The sequence below is a fragment of the Solea solea genome, chromosome 4 (assembly GCF_958295425.1).
Source record: "Solea solea chromosome 4, fSolSol10.1, whole genome shotgun sequence".
In the NCBI taxonomy this organism is placed as follows: domain Eukaryota; kingdom Metazoa; phylum Chordata; class Actinopteri; order Pleuronectiformes; family Soleidae; genus Solea; species Solea solea.
The window spans coordinates 19,045,792-19,068,298 of record NC_081137.1 but is presented as its reverse complement, the minus strand read 5'-3'; the positions used below and the strand labels follow the sequence as shown (position 1 = coordinate 19,068,298).

The 22,507-nt window shown below is 42.0% G+C and overlaps 1 protein-coding gene across 3 annotated transcripts in view; it reads right to left on the bottom strand.

Moving 5' to 3' along the window:
* The window catches only part of alcama (activated leukocyte cell adhesion molecule a), an 82,790-nt gene that overhangs the window by 24,158 nt on the left and 36,125 nt on the right, over positions 1 to 22,507 (bottom strand). For all 3 annotated transcript variants that reach the window (XM_058627428.1, XM_058627429.1, XM_058627427.1), the window contains exons 2-6: positions 11,375 to 11,481; positions 8,681 to 8,900; positions 6,876 to 6,940; positions 2,632 to 2,719; positions 1,578 to 1,748 (exon numbers count right to left, since the gene is read on the bottom strand). In XM_058627428.1, the coding sequence (XP_058483411.1) occupies positions 1,578 to 1,748; positions 2,632 to 2,719; positions 6,876 to 6,940; positions 8,681 to 8,900; positions 11,375 to 11,481 (651 nt within the window). The remainder of the gene's footprint in view (positions 1 to 1,577; positions 1,749 to 2,631; positions 2,720 to 6,875; positions 6,941 to 8,680; positions 8,901 to 11,374; positions 11,482 to 22,507) is intronic.

The following is a 22,507-nucleotide window of genomic DNA, read 5'->3' as shown; positions in this document are numbered from 1 at the left end:
ATTTCCATTTGGTGTATGTATAAAGGACAGCTGCATCTTAAAATTTGATCCTGCCTCATCTTCTCATGTGATATCCATGCATGTTAGTCCTATGTGACTCTTTCATAAGACGCTGGCGTTTATTTAGTCTTTTGCTCTTGTGAATCTACACAGGCACGTAATTAATAGTATCTGTTTGCATAAAAACCATTCGCACAAGGGAGCATTGGTCCTCTATATGGACGGGCAAACAGTCTGTTGTGAAAAATGTAGGTTTCGTTTATAAATATTAATACCCTACTCCTACCCGTACTGTGCATATGTTAATAGAAATTGCATGGGACCACAAAATGCAATTTGGTGCTGAATATTTCCATATTTCCATATTGCTCCTTTATCACCTGTATATACCTATATATCTCAGCAGTGGCACATGTGCCAGTGCCAAACTTTCACACAGCCTATCAGCAGGCGCTGAATGATTATCACTCGCACACTGTGTGAACACGACGATATCGACAAGCCACGGTTTACGTAAAAGGTAACATTCGAGTAGTGACGCTCCTTTAGGGAATGAGGCGGTGTACAAGTGTGCAAGTGAAGCGTGTGGCTGTTTGGTTCTTAGTTGAGTTGTCAGGATGAACTGCAGCGTGTGCAGCAGCTTGTCAAGTTTCTTTCCCCAATTGCTGGAAAAGTGAATGGGGGGTTTATCCCCGTAACATTTCCCCATGGAATGCTAATAACTATGTTTGTTTGGCTGCCATGTGATGTGAGCTACAATAACAACATGTCACATGAATTAATCGCTACCTGTGTGTGCCGTTAAATGATTGAAACCAACTATGCCTTTTTGCAAAAATGTAATTTGAACAAATATTACATGACCACGCTCGCCCTTCTGTTGCACTGTTACGATAACAGCTAAAGCCTTTTCAAATCTGAAATCCCTCTTTTTTTTTTACTGTTACTCCTGAGAAAGCACAGACTATACAATCCAGTCAAGACGCAGGACCACACACTGCTGTCTGACTTTATTCAAGTGATTTCAGGGAGGAAATTCCAGGGATTTGGGATCTCACAGAAACTTGCATGATTTAAAGTGACTTCAGAATGTAAACGCTGTTCGGTTGCGATACGTCTTGCAGGACACATTAAACAAGCAATCATACTGTTGCCATAAATATATTAGACGTGTTTTAATACTTGTGATGGGAAATCGGGAAGACTCTTGATGCTGTTCAAATCAGCCTAAAATCAGAAGGCGCCCACGATTGTCAGTAGGGCCAGATCGGGATCGAAACCTGGCCAATCGTCCTCTAGTGTGGGGGGAAGGCTTAAGCTAATGGGTGGGTCTGAAATTTAGTTTTTCACGTTGTCATCGAGCACAACAACATAACACCACTGTCCTTGAGGCTGGGTCAAGTGGACATTCAAAGCGAATCGAAGGCTAAGCTGCACTCAGAAAGAACCTCTGCTGGACCAATACTTATTTCAGATGGTCTGATGCACTTCTAGCCTGTACATTTTGAACTCCCCCAAGCTCAAATGGATATCCAAATTCCAGGAAAAAAAAGTGAGACACCTAAAATTGGACTCACAATGAATGGGAAAAGGCTCCAGGTCGCTCTGCTCGACGGCCAGCTCGTGCTCGGACACGCAGGAAAACACTGCACCGACATCGTCCTTGGTGGCGACGTACTGGAGCATGGAGGAGGTGGTGGATAGGCCTGTGGCTGGATCCAGCCTCGTGCTGGGGGTAATCACAACAGCTGCAGAGGGAAGAGACAGGTTGATGACACACACAAACAAAAGCAAATAGACGGCTTCCACAGTATGTGCACAAACAATTGTTCAGCTGAAAAAACCAGGTGGGTCACACACCACAACAAGTCTCCTGATCGGGATTCAACACAGCCCTATATATAGAGCAGCAGGCGTCTGAATTCGAGTGGCTTTCTTCTCCCCTCGCCGGATGCTTCTGTAATGACTTTGTCTATTTTCTATAGATCTGGGTAATCAAAGCAAACATGATAAACAAAATCATGCTGTCTTCTGCCTGCTGCTGCTGCTGTGAAACCTGACTGCTTTTGCTGCTCTGCTCCTCCTCTCTGTTGCACAAGTACTGCAGTGAGACCCACATCTACCTGCAGCATTTTTAATCCTTCCAGATTTCAGCTTAGTTTTTCTGAGCCTTCGAGTCTTTACAAATTATTAGCGGTGAGCCACGTTAACTGATTCTAACACTTAAATGGTTAGTGTCTGGGTGAAGTTAGCTGGTCTGGTTACGTGTGCAGACACACGTGAACACACACAGGTTGTTTAAAGAATGTGTCGATCAGATAAACTTGTGATCAGATCTTTCAGGGAAGTTGCTGTAGCAGGTGTGACACTTACAAAAACTCACGTGATACACTATGATGCGGCATCCTATTACTACATCCCTTCATGACAACTCAACAACTGTGAATAATGCATTTTTATTTTCTATTGCCTTGGGTAAATAAAAGCACAAATACAGATTTAATTTTCACTTTCTCCTTGCACAGCACACACAACACTGGCTCCTCTCCAGAGGATTCTCTGTGCGACATGGTGCGACTGCCGGATAGTTTCTAGGTGTGTCAGCAAACAGTGTACGGGCTGTGTTGTTACCTTTTCCGTCAGCCACCAGGGGCTGTTTATTCTTTTTCCACGTGACTGTGGCGGCCGGGTTCGCATCTGTCGCAACACACGTCCCCACCTGAGCGAAAGAGAAAAGGGGGTTACAATGCGACAAAGACCGCTTTCAATCATTTCACTAATTCTCCTTGACAAAGCTAAAGAGGCACGAGCAGGACGACATGATCCTGTTTGTTATTTAATAGATATGAATGTCATTCACACACTGAACCTGAATTAAAAATGCAATCACTTTCACTCAGGAATACATCAATATAGCATCAGCATGTCGAGTAAACACACACAAGTTTACTCTGCAAAATTAATTGTGGAAGTAAATCCAGGAAAAAGCTGAACAGCACAAAAACCACAACCAGCTGCTGTTGCTGCTGCTGCTGCTGCTGCTGCTGCTGCTGCAAAAACCGACATCAATGGCGCTTTCATTTGTTGTATAATGTGGTGCCTGCGTTCCAACATTAACGGGAGAATGTTGGACATTTACCAGACAAGACAAACAACTTTCTCATTCAGGAATGAATAACTTTTTTGTGTTTCATAGGCACACACTGTATCAACTGTTTGGTTTGCTGTATCTTCAGGACTGAAGGTCAGCAAAGGTAGCAGCAGATATGCCGTGTGTGTGAACTAGATAGGGAGTGAGTCACAAGAACATTCCTGCTCTGCCAAAATGTGGGCTTTCATAACCTGTGCTCACACACACACACACAAAAAAATGACACGTTTTCAAGAAGTCCAATAGTTACACAGTGGCATCAGAATCACAGAATAGAATGTGATTGTATGTAACGCATATCTCACAACAGGACAAGGGAATGTCAGGCCTCTGGGTGATAAACAGCCCACAGGATCATTTAATCTCAACTCTTCATGAATACAAAACCCCCCCCAGCTCACTTGGGTCGCGGTCAGGTTAAACCTGAATGCAACATATGCATAATAAGGGCCCAAGCACGAATGTGCCAGGGCGAGGAACCTTATGTTCCTGTTGAGATTATTTTTTTTCTCCGACGTCATTTTTGAGGGCGCTCACGTGCATAAAAACTATTGAAATTTGGCACGGAGGCCGGGTCCGCGAAAAATGCGATAATGGCATACAGCACGAACCCGTTCGTAACCCCAGGGCTCTATAGCGCCCCCAGAAGTCGGGTCATGGTCAGACAAAAGTCATCGGATCAGAAAACAAAATGTCTTGAGTAATTTTTTGGGAATTTTTGACGCTAGAGTTGCGTTAAATGTTAAACAGTTGTTCCGATTTCAACCAAACTTGGTACACTTGTTGCTCTCATGATTCCAAACAAATTTCTAATGTACTTGCATGAACTCCGTCCACATCCACCTACTTTAAAATTCTACTTTAAACAGAACTACATGAAATTTCTCCCATTCGTTAGATATGACGAGTTGCGTGGGGCGAGGGCCCTTTCATGACTGGGAGTCCTACGAGCGCCGCTGTACTCAATAAAATGCCAGGAAACTTCTGTGTGAAGCTATGGAGCCACTGATTCTGCAAATATTTCCCAAAAAAAAAAAAAAAGCCCTATTGCAAAAAGATTGAACAGTAACGCTCGAGCGCTTTTACTTTGAAACAGGCACAGGAGGACATGTTGTATTAGTGACACCTGCGACAGATAAAAGAGACTTCGGGAATAAAAAAAGGCGGAGAGGATCAGTCGCTTAATCAGAGCTTGTGACCTCCATGATGCTCCTGGACACCATCAAATTGGGTCTTTTGTTATTGTTTTGATTGAGAGAGAGAAAGAGAGAAAGAGAGAGAGAGAGAGGCAACAGAAATTACATATTGTACATTTAATATTCCATATGAATCCAGATGCTTGGTGCTGAATCCAAATTTTTAAATATAGAAATTCGATTCTGTGTCCAAGAGCGTGATCTTATGCCAGGCTCATTTCAAGTGTTGCTACCTTAAGACGATAAAAAGCTGTTCCAAAGTCAGTTGTTCAGTAATTCACAGCTATTTAAAAGTGGGGTTAGGGTCAGGGTAGAGGTAGGCTTTTGTTTTGCACACAAGCAAATCGGAGGATGATTCATTTCAGCCTTTGGTTTTCACAAATACCTGACATTAATGCTTGACTTTCATTTCATTTTTTTCTATTAAAAACTAGAGACAGGGTTGAATTGTGCCAGCAAATGAGACCGTGGCCTCTGCCTCTTCCTTTGTGCATCTCCCACCTTTCAACATGACACTTCTACTTTAATTCGGAATTCTACTTGAGTATCAAGCAGAGTGCCCTCTGCCATCCCTTTTTTTGCAAGTTATCAAAACAAGAATCCTTCTCTTCCAATGCAACCTCTTTCTTTCTTTCTTTCTTTCTTGCTCTTATTCCCCTCGTCTCTGCCTGCCCGTCTGTCTCCTCACAATACAAAATGCCCAAAGCTTTTTCAATAGCACCTGGATTTTTAGGTGGGAATATCAATAGAGGCAGCACTGCTCATTTGATCCATAATAAATGTGTGTATGCTGCATGTGGTGGAAGGAATGTGCATCGCCTGCTAGAGCGAAGAGACGGATGGCCGCTGTGATTCTGCTGCCCACAGCTTTTCAAAAAAATAAAATAATAATTCCAACAGATACTCATAGTACTAGAGTGAACGTGAGAGTGTGTGTGTGTTCAGAGAATTAAAACAGACGGGGAGACATTCTTGCAGGAGTCAGGTGTTTTAACTGTGAATGTGAGCGCGCGCTCGGATTTGGAGCAAACACACGCTGTCACAGTCTGAAAATATGTTGTGGTGTTTTTTCCGTGGGAGATATTTTCAGTTGAAAGCATTTTTTTTATGGCGACCATAAGACACATTTTCATACCGAGCTCGGTCATCTATCACCGCAGCCATCGTTTACCGAAGCTGGATCATAATCATGGGGCCCCAGTGGAAAATTAACAGCAGGAGCACTGATGGAGTGTGTGTGTGTGTGTGTGTGTGACCGATGCTGTGAATGTAAGCAGCACTGAGTTTGCATTTGTAATTTGTAATGTCATTGTTTTTGTCAGCCCATGTTTATATAATAATATACAATATGTATATGAAATGAAAACAGAGAAGCAGAGGTGTGTCTGATTCCTTAAATAATGATTTGATTGTGCTCAGCTCTGACTGTTACTGATAATCACTGTCAGGTTGGGCATGGTTATTTTACATTTCCACTCGCGATAGTACCTGGTACTTTTTTTAATACCTGCTCTGGCGAGGTAACAAGCGAGCTGAGGCGATACTATGCGCCACTGATCGGTCAGAGCGTCGTCACAGGAAGAGACGTCCGACACAAGAATCAAGCCGAACAATGCCGAACTGTAGATCAGTTAAAAAGACTTAACAATCCTAAAAACGTGGGTTAATCTCCAACAATTACCGTCAGAAATGTCTAAAATCTGAAAACAACTGCTTTACGAGTCACTCGTCACTCGTTTGTGTGTCGTGTGCAAAATGAAGTCACGGCAGTGATGTGCAGCCGCGCAGTGATGACTCCGCCCACGTTGAGTAGGTACTATTTTGTACTGGAAAAACCAACCTAAACCGTGCTGTGCCGCGGCGAGTCGAGGCGGAAAAAGGTGGAAAAAGGCCTTAAGTGTGTAGTAACAGTCATTTACACCACACATGCCTGTAATCAGGGGAAAAGGAGCAGCGCAGAACTTGGTGCAGCTTATATTAACTTTATGGCAGCAGTATCAATGGCTTTACAAATTTGTGCAATAATAAAGAATCAATACCTTTACAGCCCCTATACATTGCACTATATTTAATCCCTTTTCTAACATGGGGAAGACTCACACACCCTCCACTAATTATGCATCTCTGAAAGTTTGCTAATCGATTTCAACTCGGCCTCAATAACATCGACTGGCAGTTGAACACAAGGTGGTGTGAAATCTTGCGTAAAAACTCTTTCTTTTTTTTGTGACTAATTATTTCTTTTCCCTCCACTCTTGTTGTCCTCAAAAGCCACAGGCTGCTTGGAGTTTAAATTATACATTATTTGCCGGTGTTGTAGCTACAACAGAAATTTACGAGATCAATCAAATGGACAAAAAGCAGTTCCCAGAGAGGATAAATATTTATATTCAATGCACAGCACTACAGACCTTCCTTCTGTTTAAGGAAAAAATGACTAAAGCCCACACACGCACACACATAATGTTTGTGTTTCAGTCCACTCGTAGGGCACACACTCCAAACGTAAAGGCTGCAGTGAATCTCACCGTCGTTGCTTTGTCTCTCTGCAGCACTTCTGCCTTGTCCATGACCGTCACTGACGACGGTTTCTCTGCAAACACAAAGAGCAGAGATGCAGCAGTTAGAATCACCAAAGATGTAACCTGGGAGGGACAGACCCGAGGGGCCAAAGTGACAACCGACACACATTAGACACACAATAGATAATAAAGCCCATTCCATCTAAATTCTCGGTCGCAAACTTGTTGGACTGTTAATATTCACACTGGAGGACATAATTCCAACCTGCTCTCTGTTAACTACATTACTTTCTCTGAGGCCTATTGAGCTATTCTCTTCATGTCCCATTTCACGCATGGCTTCGCAATACCCATTAGCAACTGATACATGGCCAGTTTTTTGGGGAGTGAAATTCTGATTTAGAATCATGTTTATTAAAGCACAGAATGGAACAAAAACACAGTGGATTAAAGTTATTAAAAACTAAACTGGTAGGTGGTGCAACTGCATGCCAATGTCAGCCTTTTTTTTTTTTTTATTCATTTATTTTTTTTAAATAAGCTGGAAAAATGTAATTGAATTTGGCTGATTAGTCAGTGTTAATAATGTTCCTGTTTACATAATTGACTTTTTGACATCAAAATAGCTTGGACTTGACAACATTCACAATTATTTTCAAGAGGATTAAATAATTAACTCCACAATAGCTCCCGGAGCCAGACCGTGAATGCATATCTGAAGTAATGCACTGTATGTATGTTCGTGTAAATCCTTTAACAAAAGCCTGATTCATAAACGTGGAGTATCTTAATGTTGTATCTCTTAATGGAATGTTATGTTTTTGTTGCTTCAACGTGGCAAGTCTGTTATGGAATATTTGGTACTTTGGCACACGACACAACGAACAACGTAGAACAAATGTACTCTGTATAATAATAATATTTATAATAATATGGTGGACAAATAGTCTCTCTTTAACATGAATGAAAAGATGGCAGTGCCTCTTGGCTCTCATTCTTTTTCATGTGTTGTTTTATTGTGTTTCTGTTTGTATGCATGTACGTGGACATGTGTCAGTTTTGCTACGGATGTCAGAGCCTCGTCTGAGGGAGCAGGGCACCACACCAGGATCACACTGATCCAGAGCAGCGTCTGTTATTTGTCTGAGGTCAAGCACTGTATACTAAATAGTCTACGGCAATTGTTTGAGTATCGACCGTTCTCCTTCTCCTTTCCAATACTACAGTTGCAAACCATACACTTTTGTTGGTAGGGATGGGAATTAATATTTGATTATCTGCTTAAGTATAAGAATTCAGTTAATGTGATTTGTAATTGCATAAAAAAAAATCTTTATGCTCCAAACACTAAAAAAACTGGCAGCCACAGCAAACACACTAATGTAGTGACCTACATTACGTAGGTCACTGAATGCATTTCAGAGCTGCTCCTCCAAATTCAATACACTGTAGATTGGGATGAAATTTAACAGGGGTCTTTGAATGCATCTCATTCACTGCCCCTCATGTGTTGGTGTTGGAGTTGGAGTTTAGAATATTGGACGAATAACCTGTCAAATATTCAATGTTTTTTTCTTTTTTTGAAATTCCCATCACTATTTGCTGGAGGAAGAAAATCTGATCGTTTGCTCCTTCAAAACTACATTTTTAAAGGTGGCTTTCAGGGACAAGGATAAGTGCCAGAAGCAGTGTGGTGCAAATTGGTTGGTAATCAGTCTGAACATTTTTTTTGGTACATGAATTGATTGCTTTTTTTTTTTTTTGCAGCAAAAACCCAGACATCTCCTATCAATAGACAATATTAATCTTACTGTGAACAGCAACAGTAGTGGGGTATTCCATGAGGTTGCTCTCTGACACCACCATGCAGGTGAAGGTCTTCTGGTCTTTGAGAGAGGCCTTGGTGATGAGCAGGCTGGACTTGTCATCGATGCTGATCCGCCGGGCGTAATTGTCCGTGGCCTGAACTGTGGGCTGGTCGTTGCGGGCCTGTTTGACCAACAGGTCACCGGGAGTGCCGTCATCTTTCTCCTGCAGCAGGAGAACACACAGCGAGGCTTTAACTGATTCTGCAAATGTATGCGTCGCCCATTTCTTATTTCTCGCAGTTTAACCGCAGACCTCCACATTTTGTCTCTGGTGTTCATCACATTCTCGCTGTATTAAGTTAAATTAATTTAGGGTTTTTGAAGAAGGAGGAGGAAAAATCCTCAAGCATGCTAAAACATTAATTATCTTGTTGATCCTGTCAATCACACGGGGGACACATTGATGCAAAATTCAAGACGAGGCGTCTCCCTGTAATGTTTCAGCAACAGCACTGATAAGAAGGATGTGAGCTAGACAGGAAATGATTGTCTCATAGTTTCATACGACTCCCTCCCTCGCTCTCTCCTCCCCACTCTAAGGTCACGTCTCCACACTTGGCTGATTACGGCAGTGATGCTGCTGCAGGTGCATCTGCAAAGTGATATACATTACATTCTGCTCAGACTACAGAATTGCGAGTGCGGTCTTAAGTATGTGGCTGCTGGAGGGAAATAAATGAATAATTAAAAAAAACACCGCTGCACCTCGGAGTCTGCATATCATTTTTACATTTTTGATCAAAAACAGATACCGCATCCTCCGAGTTCTGAAGAACAGCTTCAGACCGCTATGTGACAGCTTTGAACACCGGTGGACTAACAATGAGAACTCCTGAATATCTTAACGAGTCGCTTTCTCCTTCTTTTTTTTTTACAAATATATTACAATTACTATTATTAGGTTTTTGTTCTTTCTTTCTTTTTCTTTAAATTAATATATTCCTTTTGCTATGTTTTATTTTGTCTAGGAAAAGCCAAACCTTGGCAACACAAAGATATTCTTGTGATATAGACTTGTGTTTGATATTGTGCTGATGCCTTAAATTACATTTCTGAATGGCAGGATTTTACCAAAAGCTTTTTGAGAGCGTTTTTAAGAGAACCAACACAAATCTTGTTACTGTTGTTATGATGGATATCTTTGCTGACTGGAGAAACAGTGTCCAGAGACTCACTATTAACACTGACCCTTTCAAAGGCAGACTTTTCTACAAAACTTTCCACAAAAGTAAAACGACTCTCATAACGCCTGCAAACATGCCCGTAATTGCATATGTCCATTTCCCACAGCGTGTATACATTCTTGAGTGGAACCTACAGCCATAAAACAGAGCTGTGATGCTATCCCCCTAACGAGCAGCTCATCTAAGAGGGGCATCCGATTTAATGCGTCCCCGTGTCTCTGCTGCACAGCACAACGGACAGAGATTGAAAACTTTAATTTACCTGCAGAGGGGGAAAAAAGGGCAAATGTGTTGGCTTCAGTTCTTTAAAGATGGACTTGATATGGAGGCCACACAGTGTGTTTTTCTCCCTTAGATAGTGATAGTGATGCGTTATTCATGTGATATGTGTCACGTTGTCGTGGCTGTGCTGCTTATGACGGATCTGTTTTATCTATCTTTTTGTGTATTGTTTATTTCGTTCTGTACATACTGTTGCTATTATTTTTTTTTTGCATACTTTAGGGGCAGAGGAAGTGTTTACATGATGTCAGCAAACAAATATAGTAGAGTACTGCTGTGTTGAGGAAAGAGTGGCGTTTTTATCAGGCGTCTGTTTCAGTCGCGAGTCCGTTATTGAATTTTGAGAACCCATCAGAAAACGCCGAACCCTGAATATAAATATACCGTGTTCAAATTGGGTTGTTCAAAAGACAAGCACATTTGAACAGTCCGCCCCCTCAAAGTCATGACCTCTTAACTATACGCTTTCTAAAAGCACCTAGTTCAGGATGTTCTGTACGTAGCTGCACAGTCGTGGTAGAAAGTAATTTAAAGTGTCCAGCTGAAGGTGAAAGTCTGGTTTTACTTCCAAAGAAAGTTTTTCTTCTCTTCCTGATAACTTGATACATACATATTGTTACATGGACGAAGAAGAAGGTTTTGGTCGGACATACTTGGCTCTGAGTTTTGCATTTTGTTTTAAAATACACGCTTGATTTAAATGATAAAAACCACCGCGCAGTGTAATGAATTGACTTCAACATTTTTTTCCTTTTTCCTGAGAACGTCTGCATTTCACTACCTCATTTCTCAACCCACGGGTTAAGAAATACAAAAACTGTAGGTTCAAGTTCCTGTTTTTTTTGTTTTTTTTTCCTTTTGGTAACTGTGTGTGTGTCAGCTGTGGAAAATGTGTGCCTCAAACTCCATTCGTCCCACACGTTTTCAATGCACTGCCACTTATCCTGCCACCACACAACCTTACTGCGGTTACTCTGTAACAGTGTTATCTAAGGTGGCTCGGTGTTCAGTTGTTAAAGACTTGTGAAATATGGCATATTATTATATCAAAATAAAGGCTTTTATTTTTAAATGCAGCATAATCCCCCAGGCATAACACCACCACCACCACCACCAACCACATGCAAACCCAGTCCGCCACGCCAAAGCAGTAGATAATATGAGTACTTACATATTTCCACTTAATGAACATCAGATCATCGGGTGCAGGAGCTCCTTTGTTGCATGGTATCACAATGGTCTCTCCATACAAAGCAGTCACACTGTCCGTAGCCCGCACTGCAGGAGAAAAGACAAGGCTGTTACTGGTGTTCAAGATATATTGTTTTTCAAAGAAAACAGCAACAGGTGAACTGTCACAAACAGTCAAGTAACTCAAGTAACAATCATTCCAGCAAAGAGTTGGAGTACACTCTCTTAGGAAACTCTGCAACAACAAAAAAAAACAAAACATAAAAGTGCTTGTGGGATTTGCACTTTTATCTAATGAACACTTGCTCTGCAGCCTTTGATCAGTGGTGAGGGGCAGAGAGAACACAAGAGGAAAGCTAAAAATATGGTCGCAGGCTTTTCAGACACTTTGTAGGAGACTGTGGTTTGGCTGCGCGGCTCCTCCCGACTATAAGTGTTCCAAATGGATGGGTGTGAACAAAGTGAATAAAGCGTTCGCCACACTACGTTGTCACTCCAAAGTTTGAGCAGCCACATTTCAAACATGCCTCCCATTAAGTTTAAAAGACAAATGTGCAAGGGGGGGAGGGGAGGTGGGGGCTTGGTTAGGTCAAGCTCGGTGCCCAAAAAACCCACCTCCTCTGTCCACTAACGTGAGAAAGCACCGCAGTGGAGGGTTGCTATGGTGGCACAGGCCAGTCATGTGAGACGTGGGTGGGAGGGAAGAAAAGGAGTTGAGGGAAGATGGATGGATGATATGGGGGGGGGGAGGTCAGTGCAGAGTGGAGGGACACGAAGGTCTTCACGCTCCAAATCTTCTTCTTTGAGCTTCTCTCTGAGCAGGTCGGACGGCAGACGTTTCAGATTCTGGACATTCCTGAGCGATGAGGACACACAAAAGCACAAGTGCAGCGGCCGCTTATTCCCGAAGCCAAGCCCCAGGCTGGACTTTTCATATATATCCTCTGCTCTGAGCCACATTTTAACGATATCCCATCAACATACAACAAGTATCAGTTTCCACTCCATTGCTTTCAGAGAATGTCTCAGCGGTCCAAAAAAAAGGACATGGTTGAGATTTGTGTTCATACTGGTATTTGTTTTTTTTTATTATTTCCTCAGTAGTTTCTGCCACAAAAGTGAAGAAAAGATAATGAAACAGAAAAATGTGTTGACGCAAGGTTACATCTTTATTGTCTTTTGTTAAACCCATCATAGATCCCGTTGAGTTATTAGGAAGGACACATTGTGCCCAAATATCATTCAATCAGTCATTAAACCGCACACTTGCCAGTTCTACTGTTTGACATCTGTCAGTCCCCAGAGGAGCGTGAAAACGTGACCTTCGCGCCGCTCTGTTCTTCCCTGCCTTTTCACAATAACGAGGAACGGCAGCTGTGACTTGTGTTGCTGTTTATTAACAAACAAATGCGCGGCGACAAAATAACCACCGCTGACAATTACTTTCATCGAGTTCCTTCAGTATTTCAAGTAAGTCACAAACAAAGGCTTTGCTTTTCAAACGAGCGTGCGCCGCGAGTTCCGGTTTGATGAGGAAAAGCAACACGTTTTCTGTGGTAATGACATATGTGAGTCACATGGGACCTGAAAACCTGACTAAATGTATCATCTCCGGAAACACGTAGCAACAGTAACGGTGAAGTAAACAAACTGACAGCCTGAACTGGAGCTAGAAGGATAATTGTGGAGAGTCTGTGTGTGTGTGTGTGTGTGTGTGTGCCTGCCTGGAAACTACAGAGTGTGACGAACAAAGTGTTGGAAAATAAAAAAAGATAACTCTAATTTCAGGAGCGACGAGTGGGTTCCGTACCTTTCCTCACATCAATGGTTTTTGCATTTAATCAAAGGTGTCAGTGACCGACAGATGGTACAGAGGAGAAGTGCTGAAAAGTGTCAGGAAAATGGCTGACACCTTATTTATATATATATATATATATTATAATACTGAAGAATGACATCAGCCTCACACACACAGAGAGAGAGAGAGAGAAAATGTGACGTTTATAAAGGCATTCCAGCCACAGATGTAGTTGTTTTGCTGCCTTAATGGAACGTGATGAAGCCTACTTATTATTTTTTATTAGAAATCAATCACTCTGGCTACACTCGCTTTACTTAGTGCTGGCTACATTTGAAGAGAAATGGCATAAAAGGCATTTTGTTAAAAACCCAAATTAAGAACATATATTCACGTCAGCCCTAATTACTCTGCTAAATCTTACATTAAAGCAAACATTAGCAAGACGTCAGCGATCTTAAGTCACTCAGCAAAGAGCAGGAGTCCTTTCCGTTGCCCTCAAACTTGGCAGATTTAAAGATGTTCATAAAGGAAATGGGCTTTGTGTGAATGAGGTGAAACTGAGAATGACTCGCACTTCCTTCTCTTCTGCATTGTTGACATTACGCTGAGTCAAGAATGCTTTTGCAGAAATAAAATGTCTTCAAAATACAGAAATGTTCTCTAATGATGACGGATCGTAATAGCTGATTAAGTTTAATATCTATAATTTGACTCCCTGTGTGTCTTAAGCCTGGAAAAGACATGAAGGAGGTTTATTTGTTTAATACTATTTGTAATTTATGTTCTTCCCCCGGCTTTACTGGTCTGTATTCCTAAATAATGGGAGTCTCCTAAGCCTATTTGGCTGGGGCATATTTTGTACACGTGGGACAACAACAGAAGATAATGAATGAATCATGGAGTACACACAAACACATGAACCGGGGTTCAAATGAAGGCAATTAACGAACACACCCGGATAATGTGAGCTACATTTGCATGTAAAAAAGGCCCATTTATACTCCACAGACGGCTGGAGCCTCTTTTGTCCGTTACTTTGCGTAACAGAGCAATACCACCGGAAGTCGCGGGGGCATAACGGAGTCAACAGTCGGGAAAACAAGGAAGAAGCCAACCCAGAGTCGCAGTGAAACAACTGTGTACACCAAGCTGGTTTATCCCTGCAGCCAGAAAACAAGAGACAAGGGAGTGACTGCCAGGCGCTCGGCTGTTTGACTCGAGGGAAGTTCGAAGTTGTCAAGTCACAGTCGAGAAAAAGGGAAATATTGAAAATGCCCCTCGTTGTCAATCTCTCTCATTGGCATTCCATCGCCACAAATCTATTTCGGATCAAGCGGAATAAAAATAACCCCTTTTAACGGACGCTATTTTGTTGCCTGCAACTTACGTACTTGGCACTCCTCACTAGAGCTGTGTGAACGACAACGTCCGTACCAATGCACGGAGGTATGTGACGGACGAAAACGGAGCATAAATTGGCCGTAATACTCACAAATTGAAAGAGGATGTCTCGCCCCCCGAGCAGAGCACTTCACACTTCATTCAATCCATCAATTACCCACTCGTGCTCGTATACTGGGAGGGAATGAACGACGTAGTCTGTGTATGCTAATTCACTGAATGACCCTTTAATGGGCCCCAGCATTGTAGACGCCATGAGGTTAACACAAAGCACACACACACACACACACGTCGCCTGTCATAGGGTCCCATGTTGTGCAGCAGCAGCACTGTAAATCTGCTCCTGTACTTCCGGAAGCGTGTTTTTTGTTCAATTCACTCCCTTCATCTGTCTTTATTTCTCAAACCCTGTCAGGGTCACGCGCTTGCTTATTGCCTTTTCTCCTCCAGGCATAATTGTTAGCCGTACCTAAGAGAAAAGACAACGGTGTTTGTCTATTTTATCTCCCAAAGTGCAAGCCATAAGTCATCCGGTATCGGCGATATCACCCTCAACAAAAGAGCAGCCTTTGTCTGGAAGCCAGCCACGACCGCAGTGCATTGTTCACACAGGTGGGAAGGAAGCGGGAGCACATTAGCCGGCTTGATTAAGAGCTGGAGAGGATAATGCAGAGCACAACTGTGAGTGCCGTGGGCTTCCTTATTGGGTTTTAAATTGTGTTTTTAACCAACTGCTTTGTGCGCCGCAGACATAAAGCATTTACATAATCATATGCATCCAATTGGAATGCGTCCTGTAATGCGAACTAAACAAGTGAATTCATTTCAAAGAACTCAATTAAAAGTTTTTTTTTTGTTTTGTTTTGTTTTTTTAGATCAGGCAATGGTTTAATTAGAATTCCAGGGCTAATTATGTACGAGTGAAGTTTATATGCTGTACTACAACAATTTTACTGTTAATCTCCTCAGCTAATTAATGATTCTACAGGAAGCCTTTTTTTTATTGGATCTCATATCATGTATAATGCTGCTGGAGATAAAGGGGCTGTGGTTATAGTAGGTGCAGTCTTTTACTGCCAAACTCGCGCCACTTAACTTTTAATTTTTCACCCCCGTCTTCGTCTCCTCTGCCTGAGACTTCACGTGCATCATAGGGACTGCGCTCTCCTACGAGGTAGTGAATCTGTGGTTTGTCTGTATTCGCGCTTTGCTGCCGGGTCGATTGGAAAGCCACTCCGGCTTCTCAACTCTCGACTTTTCCCCGCTATACTCGGTAACCACCCTTCCAAAACATTAACCTGCAACCCTCTGTCCTGAGGCATGTATTTGTTTGCTCTGGCAGCTCTAACACAACTGTGCTTATCTCATGATTATCTAGCAGCTGAACAATGTGTTCTTGGGGAGATGAAACCAGACTTCTGTGTGGTCTCCCCCATTCAGCCAGCATCACAACAAAAGCACCTAATCCCATTCTCCAAACTCAGTCCTTTTCAATATGTTTCCCTCAAAGTTTTTCAACGAGTTGAAGTTTGTAGCAGCGGTAATTCTTTTTTCTCCCCCTCAGCACCCTCACATCTCCTCAGACGACTCTGTGTTATCACACTGTGAAGACGACGTAGACAGGAAGAGCAAGGCAATTTTAACCAATTTTTTGGTCAAAAATTGGTTGTAGAGCTCAAACTCAACAACCAATTTAACCTTTAATGCGTGTGTATATATATCATATTCACAAAGTGATAAAAATTCCCTTTTAATGTGATATGCAAATTTCCTCTAGTCTCAACTAAACCTCCACCAGCAGCAGTGGAACAATTAGGTCATAAAATTATTCTCACTATACAGAAGTCTTAGTTTTGGTTGGATTAAACTAAAACCATTTATGAGCATTTCACAAAACCGCTGTGGTAATGCCCAGGGACAAGTTTTGTCACCGAGCGCACAAAGAGTGAACAAAGCCCACCGGGAGGAAACCCATATATATGCATTTTAACAAGAGCCTAAAAGACTTTTTATTTTTCCTACAGTAATTCCTCCTTGTCAACCTTGTCAAGCAAGCAAGTCTAACATTATCTTCTACAACTGTGTAGTGCCAAACTCGTCACACTGAAATGTGATTCCCTATGTCGAGCACATCCGCCAAATCAAACTTGTCCTGGCACCTCCCTCTTAAAAAAGAAACAAAAAAAAAAACACCAAAGCGCAGGAATCATGGTAGATTTAATGCCAAGTGACAACATAAAGCACCAATAAACTTGCAAGAGTGTGCCCTTTGTCACCTTCAGTGCCGTGTGTGCGTGTGCGTGCATACCTGCATGTGTTTGCGTTCAGTGGATCTAAGTAAAAATGTCTTTGCACAGTATTGAGTCGGATCAAAATGATAATAAACGTAAATCGTACTAAATCGTGATTTTTTAAAAAAAAAAAAAAAAGCACTTCCAATGACTTGATGGATGGATGAGTTTTTACTTCACATAATACGGCGAACGTTATATACTGCCACGAGCAAACTTCGTACATAAAAAAAAAGTGTTAAAGTATTATCGCGAAACTTATCATTAAAAGTTTTCAAGGGAATAAAAGTGGTTTCTGTGCTTTTTACCCTTTTATACTATACATTGTCATTAGATTCTTTTTACTCATGCATATATGTAAAAGTGGGATTTAACTATTACCCGTTTCGCGTCTCTATGCAATTTTCTCTGCATGCGTTTCTCTCCATGTGTACACGTGCGGACACTAAGTCCGAGAGAAAATGATCGCATAGAACATCCGCTCCGTTGCATTGTTCTCAATAACGGTGATCAGCAAATGTACATAGATTGGCGCCCTTTATTTTAATTGCCGTTAATAAGGGCTGCAGCTGCATAAAGGAGAGAATACATACATTCTGCTGCATCCGCCACTCTACGGGGATCGGTTTGCCACGTGGACTGCGCTAAATGTAGAATAAATGAATGAAATATGAATGGATTCGTGAGCAGCGGTCATGTATGAGTGGTATGAGTGGAATTCATTATGCACAACTCTCTGTGGACAGAGAGTGCAAAAAGAAGAAGAAGAAGAAGCAGGCCTACATTTCGAGTGTGTGACTTGAAAATCCACTTCATGACTGGAAAGCCATCAATAAATAAATATGTCTCGAAATGATAACAAAAAAATGTAGCGAATCACGTCTGGAAATACTCGCTCGAGCAGGCTACACTGCAAACAATGCAAGTGATGCATCCCATCCCCTCATGTCTGCCCTATAGTCATCGCTCCAAGCTAAGAACACATGAAAACAGTGGTAAAAGCAGAGAGAAGGAGACAGCGAGGGGAGGTTTGCTCATGTTTCCGACAAGATTGCGAAGGCTACAGATACCAGATATTCTTTATTTTTCTCTCCCCCATCCACCCCAGACAACTTCATGTATCGGCGGGTATCAGCCAAGTGAAGTGGATTTCAACAAATAAGATAAAACTTGTTTAAGAAACAAATCACGGTAAAAGGTTACGGCATGATGCGTGATTTGTCAACAATGGCAAATGCCATGACAAATCGGAGCGCTGTCTCGCAGACGCTGTGGAAAAACAGCTGCTGCTGCAAGATGCAGAAGAAAAAAAAGAAGATGTTATAGACATGAAAGTAAAGTAGTGTGACATTAGGTATGTGAAACTTCCCACACAACTCCACCCATGCATTTCTGGCAGAGGGACACATTAAAACCAGCCTCATTTATCAACCCGTCCATATTTTGTGTCTGAGCATTCATGTGTAAAATGCCACCATGGTCATTTTTCCTCTTGTTTCCGCGACCTTGTGGACAGCTGCAGAAACATTTGCAAGTCTGCTGTCGCTCTGATATCTCAAATGTTAGACGGGGTAAGCGTCCATTCAGGCGCGCAGTTGATTAACATGCACGCATTAGCATAACAACACATCCACTTGTCTCGACTCTGGAAGCATAATGGGAGCAGCTTGACATTGTTGTGATCACTGTGATAGGTGGACAGCGCTCCTCTCGCAGATAAGCGCAGTTTTATATAAATGAAATGACGCGTTTGTGCCGGACGGTGTGGAATTACAGCGGGCCCACGCACGTTCCCAGGGGAAGGAACGTGTAACACAAAAATCTGCCACAGTGCAAAATGTAGTAAGAGTTCCGTGCCAAAGCAGCACTATCATGGGTGATGATAGAGATCACCATCCTCACACTGGCAGACGACATGATGTTAGTTTTCCATTTAAACATGTGTGGCATAGATACACACGATTAGCAGTTAAAATTAAACACAGTCAAAGTTTGTATACTATTGCACACAATTAGCTTGTATAAGCCATTTTAAGCTATAAGCTTTTCGGGCATGTCGAGTTCAATGTCACAAGGCTCTGGGAAAGTGGAAAAAGGGTTAGTAGACAGCACAGAGCAGCCTCGAGGGGGTGTTCCATTTTTATATCTTTTTTTACTTCTGCCTCTTCAAACTTGACCAACAGAACAATGTTCAAACAGAGCCCGGTGGAATCTGTGGCTACGGCGACAGTTACCGACGGACATGACAAATGCCAATATTTTATCAATCGCTGCCGATCAAACGTGGGGGTCAGTCAATATTCTTGACCAAATGCCAAGTCTTTTTTCCAGGGAAGACAAAAGCCTGTCGTTTTGTCCAGTGACAGGAGTTTCAGTGTGGCCCTGCTTAAAAATATGAATGAACCACACTGAACTAAAACTGTTCCAACATTTGAATGGTCTGTTGCATTGGTGACATGTTCATTTATACTAACCGTGTACTGCATGTTCTTAAATAGTATTATATTATTAGTATTTCATGATTACAGTGTACTAAATGAGATGAAACGCTGATAACATTAAAAACCAAGTTGTGATTTGGAGTTTTAATACTCTTCACTACATACTACAGAGTGACAAGCATAGGGATTACCCTGCACTAATTGCTTGGTAGGAGCCCCCAACTATCTGGAAACAGTCAACAGGTCGACCGACCAAATGGATAGAAGGGTTATTTATTCATATTGTGAAATTTGTATAATAACAACATCACCACACAAGTTGTTAGGGAATAATTAATTTCATGTCTTTCCTGGTAAGACTCCTCCAACAGTGTTGAACAAGTGTTGAATAAATAAAAAAGAATTCAATTAGCACAAGCCGCTGTACCAATGAGGCAAAGGCCTTCAGAAGATGAAACTTAATCAACAGTAAGAATCTCACAGGACAGAGAAATGATATCAATTCTAATGTCCCAGAACTAAATTGCCCAATTACTGATCATATATTAGCAAACCCTGCCCGACCCAGCTCATATCATGTGAGTGAGCGAGCGCGTGGTGTGTGTGGGGTTGTCTCTGGCTGTGTGTGTGTGTGTGTGAGTGTTGCATATCTGCATGAGTCATCAGCAGGGTTTCTGCCAAAGCAGCGATCAAAGGTTCACTGAAAGTTAGACTTTAGGTTTGCTATAAATGGCAGCTTGGCTGAGGAGGAAGCTGCGGTCCCACTGTATGTTGACACTGTGTGTGTCAGCAGTGCATGCAGGGAGGAGGGGATGTTTATACTTCACCCCCACACTGTCTGTCACCAGATATGTACAACAGACTACTCACCCCTCCCCCCCGACAGGCCTCGGACCTGCCTTCCACCTACACTGTCTGTTAACACGTGTCCCCCACTCTGAGCGATGGCACTGCTGCTGTACAGAGCAACAACACATAAAACACAAGGACTGGTAACACGGAGTGTTGTCAAGGAGGGGGAACTCCGGAGAGATATAATACTGCACTTCCAACAAACAGAGCTGGTGGACTAATCTCACACTTGTTTTTTTTTATGATCAAGATACCGTCATTTATTTGTCCACGGGATTACAAAAACGTCCACAGTCACTATCTATGTTTACATGGACACAGTAATCTGAATAACGGCAATAAAAAAAAACATGGGTCATCTAAACAAACAAATCTGAATATTCTGGTCCAATAAAATACCATTCTAAAGCCAGAGGGGGACATTGTCTTCTGAACTGTGTTCATGTAAACAGACTTCCCGGGTTTGGGTTGTTGGGTGTCTCCCCTACATCAAATTGAATTTAACTGAGTGGACATTACTTGGATCAATGTAACATTTATGTATGAAATAGGAAACCGATTTATTTTTTTGGTGTACCTTTTGCCTTGGCAGCTGCAGTAGCTGGATTCGAATGGGGGTCACTGCAGAGGGCCTCAAGCCTGAGGAGCACCAGCTCTACCAGGTCCCGGAAATATTATGTCATTTCAAATTATAATAATAATAATATAAATTATTAAATATATTAAACATTTTAAAGAACCAACTTTTGTGACTTGCTCCTCTTCACTGCCTTGAAAGCAATTATGTGTTTTCAGTACCTGAACATAACATACCCTATAAAACAACATTCAGGGTCCCCCCTAAATTCTAATTCACTGATTTAGTTCTCCCCCTTTTTAATTGCACGCATAAATGTAATGGGCTGCGGTGATGCAATAATATTGGTGATTACGACAACGTGGAAGTGTAAATAATGATGTAGTGGTATAAACCTCGGCTCCGGGTTAGGACAGATGGACGACGCCATCTTCCTTTTTAATTGTCCTTTCCTTTAGTGTGAAATGTCTAACTATTCTTTTTTAACTACCATCTCGTCCACTTTTTTTTTTTTTTAGTGCCGGGGACGGTTCAGCTGCCGCAATAACATGCGCAATAAGCTTAAAGTTTTACTGGCAAAGTAAGTCTCTGACACAGCAAAGCAGCAGAGAACTCTTTCATCGTCCACCACAATGTTTTACGGTTCGATCATCACAACATCCATCGAGTGGACATGGACGAGCCCTGCTCCAGATAATGAGGTCTGACCACTGCCTTTAAATTGTGCATTACACCTGTGGTCTAGGATGTTATGTGATTTGCATAGTGCAGTTAGACTAAGGGCTTCATGTTTATGTGCAAAATGTTGCGTTTAAACACTTCGGAGCGGCTTCCTTTGTCGGTTTCGCCGTCGTCTCACCAGAAGTTGTCATTATTTTTTAATTAGTGTTGAGCCAGCCTTGTTCTCCATCCAAGGGCTTCATGTGCTTACAGATGCACGGGGTGTCGCATTCAGGCGCTCCTGGCAACAGCCCTGAGAGTCCATTCACGCTGAAACACCACTGTGAGCTGTGATCAAGCCGGTACTCAGCAGCCACTGACAAGGATAATATATTATTTATAACAATTACGGATGTATTATTAGTCATGGAAATGCTGAGGGTATGACAGCGGTGAATATCCACTAAGGCCAGCCCTATTCTCGGTCCTATCCTGGTCCCTAACCCGAAAATCAACGCCATCAGTGGGTTCACACTGGAGCCGATCGAAAACCTGGTGCTTCTCTTTCAGATGCGGCGGTGCACCCCTCGAGATGATAAGAGCACGTCGGTTGAGCCAAAACAGGTTTTGAGTGTATCAAAGCAGAGATTGTTTATCTTAAATCACTCTCAGCCATCGCAAGTCCATGCTTTCAATCAATACGGCCCAATTAGACATAGCCCTGAGAGAGGTTTCTCAAGGAACTAATGAAATCCTCCAGTGTGGAATCATTAGCACCACTCACAAACCTCTTTAAAGCACAATTTCCACTAAGTATGCTGTAGTATTGACTTGTAATGTATGTTGGGATCACATATGCCCATGCATTATTTATATAATGACTGTATAAGTCAGTGCTTGCCAGGTAGCTGCTGGAACAACGTGTACTGTATTTAGAGCTGCAACTCACGATTACTTTCATAATCGATTAATCTGTTGGTTATTTTCTCAATTAATCGATAAATCGTTTGGTCCAAAATGATGAATTTTTTATGATTTTTTTTGTTATCCAGAGCAAAGAAATGAAGAAAATACTCACATTTAAGAAGTT